Below are 13,148 nucleotides of genomic sequence, written 5' to 3'. Positions count from 1 at the left end.
TGTGTGTGTGTGTGTGTGTGTGTGTGTGCGTGCACGCGCGCTTGTTTGCCAGGTCTGAAATTACATACAATAGATCAAAAACCTATATTTCTTTTCAAAATGTTTTCTTATCTGAAATATTTCCAAAAGGACACGAATAATCATTTAAAAACTTTATTTTTATTACACAAATATATTTAAAATAAGGAAAAAAATTACTCAGCAGGCAAACAATATTTTGTGTCAGTTTCCTTGATTTTCCATGTTTTGATAAAATTTGAGTGAATAATTGAGTAAAAAGTAGTAAATATGATTACATTTTAGTAAATAGATTTGACACATACTTGAGTAAATACACTAATTAATATATTAGTGAATGTGTTTAATATTTTACAGAATAATTGAAATAATTAAAGATAAATAAAGAGTTGATTAAAAATATTTAATTAACGATTTAGTAAAATCAATTATTGCTAATTAAACAGTTTAGTGAATATTTAATAGTTTAGTGAATGTTTCATTAATAGCTTAGTTAATTTATTTAATAATAGTTGAGCTAATATGTTAAATATATTTTTATTGAATAGGTTTAATTAACAGTTTCAGTGAATGTGTTTAGTAATTAATGTAGTAAATGTGTTGTTGAATAATTTGAAATGAATTGTTAAATAATTTCTTGTATAAATAAACTGATAGGAGAGTAAATGTTTATTATGTAGTTTAGTGATTATTTTGCTAATAATTATTTAAGTAATAATAGTTTAACTAACACAGTAATTCATATTTTAGTAAAAATGTTTAATTGTTAATTTATTAAAAATGTAAATTAAAGGTTTGATAAATGTTTGATCAAAGAGTTGATTAAATATGTATAATAAAACTTGTAATAAATAGGTATAATGTATAATTTAGTCCATGTGCTTAGTAGTTTTATAAATATGATTAATTAATAATCAGTAGTTCATTCAATAGTTCAGTAGTTCATTCAATCATTCATTATCTGTAACTACTTATCCAGTTCAGGGTCGTGGTGGGTTCAGAGCCTGTAGTCAGTAGTTTTAATTAATACTGTATTAAATGTGTTTAGTAATATGTTTAATCAAGGTGAGCAGAATGGTCTGATACTGCAAAGTGGTCACTCTTGGACTTCTGTATCATTGCTGTTGGATCAAAACCTTCTGGGTATGTTCATCATGAAAGTTTGGCTGATGTTAAACAGTAGCTTGTGTTTTAAAATGATGTCAAAAAGGTGATATAAGGCTTTGTTCTAAACGTAATGACATCCATATAAAATAATACTGAAAGAAACTTACAAGGTCCATTTCATCCTCAGCTAGGTTCTGGTCAACCTGATGAAACATGTCACAGTCACACTGCTCCAGGGACCTAGAGGTTGTGGGTTCAAGTCCCGCTCCGGGTGACTGTCTGTGAGGAATTTGGTGTGTTCTCCCTGTGTCTGTGTGGGTGTCCTCCCATGGTCCAAAAACACATGTTGGTAGGTGGATTAGCGACTCAAAAGTGTCTGTGTGTGTGCGTGTCGCCCCCTCAAGGGTGTGTTTCTGTGTTGTGCCCAATGATTCAGGGTAGGCTCCGGACTGCACAGTAAATTCACCAGTGTTACCAACACTGTTAGGGTAATAATAAACACTCTAAGTGTTAAGTTAAAACTAATAGTGTTGATTTAACACTGATGAATTCACTGTGTGATGGAGACCCTGATACAAGCAAGGACGACTAAAGTAATTCATTTTATTTATTACATTTCTGGAATTACTCAATAGTAAATTTGATGACTGTATTGTTACCCCCACATTCATTAAAGTATAGTGTACTTTAACCCCATTTTTCCTGCTACAAATGAGGCATTGTATAATCAAATCTTCTTCTCACTACAGTCTTGATATTGTGTAGCCTGTTTTGATTATCTCTGCATCCTTTTTTGGACTTCCATGGAGTAGTACATCACCACAGGTATCATTATTCCACAAACATAATGAAAAGCTCATCCACAATATAGTTTTGAAACAGTCAAGGATGACATGGAACTAGTTCAATACTTACAGTGGATGGCAAACCTATGTAACAGCTGAATTCACATCTCCGAGCAAAAACACTCAAGATAGCCATCTTAGGCGTCTAGGCACTGTGGAGTAACTCTTGAGTTGAGTAATTCTACTTATCGCAATAAGTCATCAGAGGCAAGGAGGCACACATTTTATTGCATTCCAACCACAAGTAGCAGCAGTGACACACAGCCTTTGATTTACACAAAATAAATAATTCAGTACAGGTTTGTAATTGTTTGTTAATGTTCAAATAAATATAGACCCCCAAATACTGTCTTTTGAAACCACAAAAAAAAGTTTCATATATACACACACACACACACTCACACACACATGGCCATGAACCAAATGTCCATTACACAGCCTCTCAATCCAAAATAGTTTAGTAATTGGCACTGTTCCACTGTTTTGAGGTGAGATGACCCATTGAGGTGTCCTTTGTTGATTGCTCCTTCTCACGGATGGACTTACAAGTTATAGACAGGAACCACAGGAAAATGAAGACACCTGGAATATGGATGGCACAAATATTGATATAAATTTCTTTCTATCTATCTTTCTTTAAATAAAACATTTCTTTAAATACGCTGTTTCTATCAATACGTACAAGTACAGCATCAGTAACAATCTAGACCTAGAAAACATCATAGGTTTTGATCATTTCATGGCATTAAAATGAAGTATTCAAAAGTGGTATGCAATTTGTTTCTAACCCAACTGTCTTCATGATGTGCCAACCATTTCTAATAGTAGGGCAGATTGCATGAAGGTCAGTTATCTGCACACCATCTATAAAGCCACAATCTTCTACAGAATGAAGCCTGGTATTGCATTGCTAGAAATATTCATGGATATCTTGGGAAAATATATCATCTTAATTGAAATATATCTCTCTCTAACTGTGATTTCTGGCTTTGCCTAGACTCGCATTGACACACTCCCTCGGTCTGGTACATTTCGCCACTCACTGTGGCTAAGTACTGCCTACTATTGCAGAAAAAAAATTGATTTACATGCAGAAGGACCAGTCATATGTCATTTTTAATTGGAATTAAATTGTAATTTTTATTGGAAACGGAAATTGTAGTGCATGTGCATGGTTAACTTTTTGTGGCAAGTTATGATTAAACTATAGATGAAACCATGCTTCCTGTGTAGGATAAATAACTGCCACTGTTTTACCACAGTGATATATCACCTTTGCTTTTACCTTATCTGGGTATTGCAAACCCCAACTGACATTTTTAAATATGGCAAGCATCTAACCATCTTTGCAAAGGGTTAAACACTAAACTTTGTATCAGCAATCTCTTTGTTAGAGGTCTGTAGCTTAGATTGCTGCACCTCCCACCATCAGTTTCAGAATGAGTGCACCTTTACAAAAACTAAGTACATTTATTTTATTATATATTTTATTTATTTATTATATTATATTTTATTTACAAACATCACGTCATTGTGTTTTTATTGTACTTGCTTTAACATCTTTGGGAAAACTTGGGAAAACTGTGCAATTGCTAACCTATTCCTTTCAGAAAAACATCATGTTTTCGAATGAGCCTCACCTTGGAAACCATTAAGGATACTGAAGAGATAAGTTCCTGGTAGACTCAGGGCTCCATGTGTGGTGAACGCTAGTCCCCAGGGGAGCCCCAGAATACAGCTGATCACAAGCAGTGTGGCCAAATCTTTCCACATGCTCTTCTCTCTGTCTCTGACCTGGATGTTCCGAGCTCTCAACTGACGCATTTTCACCACAATCACCACCATGATAACTGTGTTAAAGAGCAGCACCAGCCCCAGATAACCGTTCACTGTTGTGTACATCAGTGCTTTATAGAAACTGGTTTGATTTTCTGTAGTAAACCAGCAGCTGGAAATTTGGAAAGAAGTGCACATATGGTCACAGTGAGTTTAAGGCATACACATGAGAAAGGATTAGAGATAGAAGAAATGTGTTATATCTGCTGATTGTGTCTTACAGGTCTGTGTTTACTGTGGTATTAATGATGTCCTTCATACTGAGGACGTATTTGCCATAAGCTCCAGCCCCACCACAGATGATCACAGCAATTGTAGGAACTCCTAAAGCAGGAAGAAGAAATAAATAAAAAAATCAGTTTTGTTACTGGTGACAAGTTCCATCCACAGTGTCAGCATTGAGGAGGGGCTTAACTTGATACCATTCATTCATTGATTCATTATCTGTAAGCGCTTATCTAGTTCAGGGTCACGGTGGGTCTGGAGCCTACCCGGAATCACTGGGCGCAAGGCAGGAACACACCCTGGAGGGGGCGCCAGTCCTTCACAGCGCGACACACATTCACTCACACACTCACATCTATGGACACTTTTGAGTCGCCAGTCCACCTACCAATGTGTGTTTTTGGACCGTGGGAGGAAACTGGAGCAAAACCACACGGACACGGGACTAGAACCCACAACCTCCAGGTCCCTGAAGCTGTGTGACTGCGACACTACCTGCTGCACCACTGTGCCGCCCTAATTTGATACATAATGTAAATGTGCTGCTTTTGCAGTGTTAGGTTCTGTAATCCGAGGGTGATTTGAAGGTCCATGTACCTTTCATTGTCTGGTTTTTCATTTCTATTCTTACAATAGAAAAAGAGTGAACGAGCCATTTCCCCATATTGAATGATATAACAAAAGATACACAGACCTCTGCATTACTCAAGCTGCATCCATTTTGCTTTCTCTGAGTTGCCCATAAGCTCATGTACTGACTCATATCAAGTGATTCTTGAAAACAAGATCTGCTTATTACTTTTTAGTGTGTTATGGATATGTTCAGAAATTCAGGTAGAATATAGTGTTGCCTATTTTTATTTGCACTTTTCTCAATGTGTACCTAATAAACTGGCCACTGGGAGTGTTCTTGACTCTTTCTATTGCCAGTCTGGGCATAGATGATGGATCACATCTTTATCAACTCACCCCAGCCCACCAGGCTTAGTTTGAGTAGGTATTTCCGGATGTAGATGTTGAAGACCCGTACCAGTAGGAGGTACAGATGGAACCCTTCGATGGCTGTCCAGGTGAAGGTGGCCAGCAGGGCCCAGTGCATTATTAATCCTAGGGACTTACAGACTGCACTAGCTGCTTCAGATGAAAAAGAGCTGACCAAGAAGAAGAGATGCAGTAGAAATAATGAGACTGTAAGCTGGAAACGAATGCTGATGCTGTGCTCTGCCTTTGACTTCCTGTAAAGTGACAGACAGGAGGAGGTGTTAGACAATAACCAAAGAAAACCACAAAACGCCCAACTCGCTTTTGACAAATAAACCCAAACATGACACATATTTACAGCAAACAGAAGGTATAATTGTTGTAAATGCATTTTGTCAAACTAAAAGGAAGTCAAACTATGTGTCTGAGTTGTGAATGCAAGGCTCTGTCCCATGCCATGTGACCTTTTTCCTCGTGAGAGCTTTAAAATATGCCTTTTAAGCATTTTTTAGATCAGAGTGTGACTGGTGTCTTGTGATGGGTAGGTGCCCTGTGCTGTCTCACCTCTGGCAGATTAAAAACACAATTACGATGGCTGAAAACACCACAGAAAGAGATGACCCCACGTATGAGATGTATACAAGATTCTGAACATGAGCAGGACTTGGCACTTCAGGGCTCTGTCAGGGATCAATTCAAACTCAGAATCAGCTGTTGTACAGAATGCAAACCTCAAAATGTGTTCTCCTTAGAAAGGCAATGGTAGATCATTTAGAATGTTTATGAAAATCAACTTACAATGAGAACGGCAAAGAAACTGAGGTGATTGCAGTTACAGACAATATCTGTGTTGTTCTGAATGGTGCGGCAACCATCTTTGCTCCAACTCCCTATGTGCGTGCGCACACACACACACACACACACACACACACACACACACACACACATAAAAATGAAACAGGAACTTGGTAAAAGTACATTCTTAGCATTTGTTTCTGTGTAAATCATTCAGAGGTTGGAAAATTGAGGTGGAATACTTGGAAGCCTTTACCTTTGTCCAGTTTCCAGAAAACACATTCTCCACTTCCATTCTGAAAGATAGGTGTGATTTTTTGGGCAGAAAATATTAAAACCATTTACCTCATTTTAAAAACATTTTATTATTATGAAACTTTTATATTAAAAAACACTTCTGATTAAATTACATAATTACAGTCAACAACTACATAGAAATTTAGTTCTTGAACTGTGTGATAAAATTAATTTCTTACCTGAGTGATGTTTGAAAACATAATTTTAACGGGTTCAGACAGGTTGTGGACATCTTTGTCACCGAGCCACACTCCTAAGACCTGCTCATGCGTAGATAGAATACCTGAAGGTGCCTATTCCACAATAAAACAAAGAAGGGGCTGTGACTCATTATAACTTTTAAGGTGTCATGTGATTTATAATAATAATAATAATAATAATAGTAATAATAGTAGTAGTAGTAGTAGTAGTAGTCTGTCAGCACTGTGTCTCTCTCTGTTGTTCATTATTATTCTGTTTTATATTTGTAGGATTTGATGCTTCAACAGTGTGGAATTTATGAACAAATTTTGAACCCAGTTTTCCACATTGTAAATGAACCTTTTTTCAATGTGGTGATTTCTGCCACTGATTTCTTTCAACTCTGTTATGTGTGAATGAATATAATCATTCTCCAAATACGTCAGCTAATGTTTCTGCACTCTGATGACGCAAAATATTGCCACACTTATAAATATGGGAAGCCTAGAGTGAGGGAATATTTCCACACAAACGCCACTCATATTATTTTTTTTAGCAGTTGAACCATGGGGTGAAATGACTTTTTAATGGTGTTTATTGGGGACTAGTTTAGCGCAAAATATTCTTCGGAAAAGGCTATAGGGCTGTAGACCCATTTTAAACAAGTCCATGTGTCCATGTGTTGAAGTAGTTCTGAATTATTTGTGTTAAACGTTTTCTCCAGAGGGGATTGTCAAACACAGATTGTCAAATCTGTGAAATGTCATAAATGTGATGTCAGCACTGTTACATCTAGAGTTGTGCAGTTGGATGTAGCCCTAGCTTGGTCAGGTTGTTGTGTTCTTTCTCTCTGTACTGTCTTTCTACCAGAGTCAGCTGATTACAGAGACAGTTACTTGGAATGGACCACATGACTTCTTGGTTTGTCAGCTGATCACCAGGAGAACACAGGATTGGCCATGCCCGGATGATGGGGTTTGCCCCATGGTGTTGCCTGTCACCATGTGGTGTGTGGCAGATTTGTTTTAAATGTTGGTTGTGTAAAGGTAAATGTAAAGGTAAATTAATCCCGATTGAAGGTTTTGGTTAAAGATCTATCTTTGTAAATCTTAGCCATTGTTATACTGTTTACCTGGTGTGTGTCCTGTTTGTTTAAACTCTAAAAGTTAATCACAAGTGTAGGGGTGAGTGCCATTTTGTTTTGATGTAATTTTTCTCCTGTTTATACAGAAGGGAGATAGGTTACTTGATGTCTTTCTTTTTATCTATGTTTTTATGGTTAGGTAAATTTTAGTTTGTATCTTAGATTATTTTGTTATACTGATCAAGAGATAACCACTTAACACTTACCTCAAAAAGGCTGTGGTTAAGAACAGAAACAGTCAATTTAACACTGTCTTTAGTGTCTGACTGATTGCCACCGCTTTTCAGGACAGCTTCTATGGGAATATGGATTACATGTCCATACACGGTGTTTACTCTGGTCTGAAAAAGCAATGAGGTACATTAAATTTATACCATATCCACATCTATATGTACATCTTCCAATAAGACTAGCTTTCTGTCATCGATTATCCGCTCATTGGAGTTCCGTGCTTGGGAAATCAACAATGTGGATTAATATTTGCAAACTAATAATCATGCAATGTTGGTCAGTGAAGTATGGTTATCCTAGATTATGCTGGGCCAAGCACTACTATAGCCACAGGAGCTGGTTACAGATGTGCCATTTATACCACACATGGTGTGCATTTGTCTATACATATACAGTCCATTCCATACAGCACTGTGTTCAGTCCTGAGTGGTTAAAGCAAGAAGATAGAAACGTTGCTTTGAAATCCCTTTTTGTGACATAACAATGTCACTTGATGTAATAAATGTACAAAGTTCCCAGCATTGCATTAGAGAATGAGAAAAGAAACGTTCACAGTTTATGTCATGGAATTTGGAGTTTCCCCATGAGGTAGTTGGGTTATTGCGTAAGCTGTCCAAATCCAAATGTTTGCAGTCACTATTTAATAAGTGAATTTAGCTGTTTCAAGGACATTGATGTCCAATTGTACACACAAAGCTAGTATTATCTGCATAGAAATGCATGAAATGAAATGGGATAATATGAAGAAGCTGCAGTTCAACATGCTCAATGCCAAACCTCCGTTGCCCCACCACCCCAGGCTTTGGGCTTTGGATCAATGAAAGTTCATTCTCTGGAGTAATGAAAAAACATCTAACAGTTTAGGAGGTGATGTTTGTGGACCAGAGCTCAAAATACAGAAACTCACTAATTCTGTCTTGGCATTAGTCCCAACAAAGCATGGGTTCTCTAGATATATTTGGACATACCCTTCTAATGTATTATTTTACTTAAGTCTGCTTTTATAAAAGTAAAAGCCTTGTAAAAGTGAATATAAATTATGCGCTTACCTCACTGGAGGAATTGGCATTCATCAGATACAAGTTTGGGTCAGGAACTATAATTTTGCCTCTTACGCACGTTCTCATGTTCCTTTCAACACACCTGTTCAAAATGTCTTATTCATTATAATGATACTATTACAGAGGATACTAGCCTGTAATTACACTTGTAATATTTTAGTAATAATAATTAGTTACTAATAATCAGTACTAGTAAAGCAAGTCATGGCAATGTTATTTTGCAACAAAAATCTCTATTTTTCTTCCTGTGTGTACACAAAATAAATGAAAAATTAATAAGAGTTAATATTAAAGGCCCAGTTTACATTTGCCATTAAAATGCATCTGGTGCATTGAACGTCTTCCGATGTTGCTAACGAGCCCACAGTATGTTTGATCAGATCTGAGAGTGTGTATAAATGCATTGTGATTGGATAGCATGTGTATAAATGAAATGTGATCAAATCTCAGTGTGAATGGGAATGGATATGTGTGTATAAATGCATTGTGATCAGATCTGGGTTTCCCAGACAATGATTAAGCCTAGTCCTGGACTACTCAGCATTTTAGATTGCGATTTTCGATTGAAAGGAGGGCATTGTCCAGGAATAAAATTAATCCCTGTTTAGGAAGCCAACATGAATATTGTTTGAGCAATAAAAAAACCCCCGATTGGTTTTAACTATAGAAGCTGCATTTGCAAAAGTTAACTATAAAATTTTAATGGCAAATATAAAGAAGGCTGTAGATTTGAAACCGTACAGCTATGTACTTGAGTCTCAAAATGTTTTAATGATAATATTTTAAAGGCCATAGGGTTGAAAGATTGAATCATGTACTTAAACGTTACTTGATGAATATGAATATTTGTACAGGTTCCGGTCATGAAATCAGAATATCATAAAAATGTTTATTTATTTAAATAATTCAATTAAAAAAGTGAAACTTCTATATTATTCTCATTCATCACACACACACTGATATAATTCAAGTGTTTATTTCTTTTAATTTGATGATTATAACTGACAACTAATGAAAAACCCAAATTCAGTATCTCAGAAAATGGTCTCTCAGTCTGGTTCTGTAGGCTACACACTCATAGGGAAGACTACTGACTTGACAGTTGTCCAAAAGACAACCTACAAGTTTCACTTTTTGATTGGAATTAATCAACTTTTTCATGATATTCTAATTTTATGACAAGCACCTGGATGACAATGATTCCTTCATTAAGATATTTATTTCAAATCAGATTTACAGAGGGAAAAAAATGATTTGGACTTTTTACAAACATTATCATTATGGGGGGCCTGGTGTTTTACACATTCATTATAAACAAAGTAAATATAGGCATATAAGCAGATTTTTCTTTCAGTATAGATATATGGATATAGATAAACCTTACCCAGGGACGTTATTATCTGTTCTACAGTGCTTCAGAACTCCAGAACAGCTCATGGCCCTGGCTCCTCCTGTGTTGCACAGTGTAATATCAGATAATGGTTTTAACTTTTGTTTTCAAATGTAAGTCTTATTTCAAAAGTTTTAACTAAATATTTTTAGGCTTGGCCCATGAGTCTTTATACTACGTTTTACCAAAGAACCTATTCAAATCAATGAGTCACCATCATAATATATCTCACTTATTTATAAGAAATACTTCAGAAATGTTTTATAACGTTAAACAGAAAGCCAAAAACCACTGTTATTTTCAGTGCTGCTAAGATCACGAGGGAACAATTCTTTTCTTACCTTTCACAGCCAAGATCATGATAAGATAAAAAACGATGAGTACACAGCGTCTCCTCATGTTACCGTCCAAAACGTTATGACTCTTTGTTAGTCAAATGCCTGTTTACTTTTGGTTCCTCATTGTCTATAAGGTCTTTTTTTTCTCACATTTGTGGTTTACTGCTGAATCGGAAGCTGTCATCACGTCATCATCATCAACTCATTTTTCCATAGATTATCAGTCTCAGCTATCATACCACAAAGAGAAAATATACCATTTAAATTACAACCACCACTAGAGATGTCACGTTTAACTGATTTATTTAAAAGGGTTTTTAAAATGGTTATTTGAGCATTGCAGACAGGAAGAACCTTTAGAGAAAAAAGGAAGCTGTCTGTAAGCTTACACAAGAGAACTGGGCATTTAGTATTCTTTTGTATATGTTTTAAAATTGTCACTGATGTTGTTAGCAGCAGTTAGTTCTAGAATTCAGTCTACCGCAGTGGTGTCAATCCAAATCTACAAAGGGCCAGTGTGAGTGCAGGTCTTTCTTTCAACCAAGAAGAAGCTCCAAACAACTGAAAGCCAAGATCTATTGAGTAGATCCATTCATTAAAAATAGGAATGAGGTATTGCTTCTGCTTGTTTGGAAAGAAAATCTGACTTTCTTCTCTCCTGCTAAAGAACGCTTTAGTTCGCTATGGCAACTGAAATGTGGCTGCTCCCTTTTTAGGATACAGTTGTGCTCCTGGAACTGATAAGGCCTTGAAGGACAGCCGAGTGGCCTTTTTTTGGTGGAGGTTTGTCCTATATTTGTATTGAGGGTTTTAAATTAGTTTATTTATAGAGATTGCTAGCTGCCGCTTTGCTCTTTCAGTTTCAGTGTCTTATAGTGCTGGTGCCCTGCTGTGCTTGGTCTTGCTGAACCATAACTTTGTTAGGGTGTTACTGGAGCTTGGCTGGTGCTTTGCTGCTTTGAGGCCTTGAGCTTGGTTTAACTGATTGTTAGTCTGTGATGTAGGTATTATCAATAAAATTGACTCTAATTTGAGTTGTGTGTATTCATGTGGTTTTGAGTTTTGTGTGTGTGTCTATTTTATTATTATTATTTTTAAGGCACTTGGTGTTTAGCCTGTTTGGCCTGAGGTTCCACTGTTTTTCCAGTGTTTTTAGGGTGGATACATACGGGCTGATCCAGAATTTTCTGGATGGTACTAGGAGCATATTTTTTATATTCCTAATAATGTTTTTCAGAGAATTTTTTAAAGTAAGTTCCTTAAATGCACAAAACTCGTGGAAAGCATGGATCACACGGTCTGATGTGGTTTAGTCAGTCACCACTGTTGTGTTTATGTAGCTTTCTGACTGTAAGCCTACAGCCTGACTTTCGATAAAACTAGGGCAAACCTGAAATAGGAAATGGATACAGGTCATCACAAGGCACTGAGGTAGTTGGGGTCAGTAAAAGTATGTCTTCTATCATTAGTATTTTCAGTAAAGTTTGAACAATGTTTAATGCCTTTACCGTGGTATGACAGGAATAAAGCCTATTAATTTATGTATATATGGCCCAGCGAACGTTCAGTTCACTTGGTTATCTTGCCGTGCAAGCATCTCTGTCGTATCACTATTTTTTGTAACATTGTAGCATTGTGTGTAGCAAGTAAGTTAAGGGATAGAGCAAGAAAAGATCTCCCCAGTCTTCGGCAGCATCTTCATCTGATCTTCAAAGCAATTACACTTAATAAACCAGTTTATTTCTTTACATTATTTTTTATTATGTATTATTTTTTTAAAATAAATTATCTGTTATTTATAATGTAATGTAAATTTTTCTTATCTAATAAACGTAACAAAAACCTGTGTGGTGTGGAAATGTAATTTATATTTTAAATAAATACATTTAATTATGTATATATATATATATATATATATATATATATATATATATATATAGCTTTTTATATATTTATAATTTTATCTCAGAAATTCTGTAAAGCACTTGCATAATTGTGATCTTCAGAAAGTTCAATCATGCACTTCAAAGAAACTTAAATCATTGCAGCTACAGATAAAATCTGTCTTGTTCTGATTGTGCAACACCTGTCTGTGCTACATAAGGATACGTTATTGATTGCAAATAAGATAGGGATACATCAAAAATGTATCCTTATCTTATTTGCAATCAACAATCAACACCATGCAGTGAAACATGGCTGTTCTGTGTTCTCACCAGCTGGGATTTTCTCATACAGTGAAATATAGATTGGAAATTCTATTTAAAAGTTAATTAAGAGCATTTGATTTGATGGACAATTTGCAGAATTTGTTTTACACTCTCAATTTAAAATATATATCTTCAGTGTTGGGGGGAAAACCTTGCATCTCCATTTATGTTAAAAGTTTACATTTATTCTTTTATTTATTGATACAAATTGAAAATGTCAGTTGCCATATTAATTGTGTCCAGACGCCATGATGAATAGAACAGAAAAGTGACTAAATGGATATCTGGTTCATTTACTGTTGCTATAAACATTGCTTTGTCCTTGTTACGGAGTAGGTTGCACCAGTGTGTAACGTGTGTGGCACATATGCCAAATGGCATTATATTTAGAGCTGTACAAGCTAACAGCACAGAGCACAGAGCGCACATGTACAAACACAAACAAGGATTTCTGATTGATTGAACTGATATTTTATTTCCATATACCCA

The 13,148-nt window shown here is 35.8% G+C and overlaps 1 protein-coding gene across 1 annotated transcript; it reads right to left on the bottom strand.

The window, feature by feature from the left end:
* Positions 1-2,190: 2,190 nt before the first annotated feature.
* On the bottom strand, positions 2,191-10,535 carry adgrg3 (adhesion G protein-coupled receptor G3). Its single transcript, XM_066648219.1, has 12 exons — positions 10,453-10,535; positions 10,106-10,172; positions 8,710-8,803; positions 7,635-7,769; positions 6,284-6,397; positions 6,064-6,103; positions 5,811-5,902; positions 5,577-5,692; positions 5,001-5,266; positions 4,028-4,130; positions 3,611-3,918; positions 2,191-2,552 (listed from the first exon to the last, which is right to left on the bottom strand). The coding sequence occupies exons 1-12, from the start codon at positions 10,508-10,510 to the stop codon at positions 2,428-2,430; spliced, it is 1,518 nt and encodes a 505-aa protein (XP_066504316.1). The 5' UTR covers positions 10,511-10,535; the 3' UTR covers positions 2,191-2,427.
* Positions 10,536-13,148: the final 2,613 nt, after the last annotated feature.

This window comes from Hoplias malabaricus, chromosome 16, assembly GCF_029633855.1.
Source record: "Hoplias malabaricus isolate fHopMal1 chromosome 16, fHopMal1.hap1, whole genome shotgun sequence".
NCBI classification, from domain to species: Eukaryota; Metazoa; Chordata; class Actinopteri; order Characiformes; family Erythrinidae; genus Hoplias; species Hoplias malabaricus.
The sequence above is the reverse complement of the archived record's forward strand: the minus strand, read 5'-3'. Positions and strand labels throughout refer to the sequence as shown.

Excerpts from the sequence above, each read along its gene's own strand:
- adgrg3 (XM_066648219.1), bottom strand. The coding sequence starts at position 10,510 with ATGAGGAGACGCTGTGTACTCATCGTTTTTTATCTTATCATGATCTTG. Across the intron at positions 8,804-10,105 it reads ACAGATAATAACGTCCCTGG|GTGTGTTGAAAGGAACATGA; the intron begins GTAAGGTTTATC and ends CATTTTGAACAG. Across the intron at positions 6,104-6,283 it reads TGTTTTCAAACATCACTCAG|AATGGAAGTGGAGAATGTGT; the intron begins GTAAGAAATTAA and ends CCTATCTTTCAG.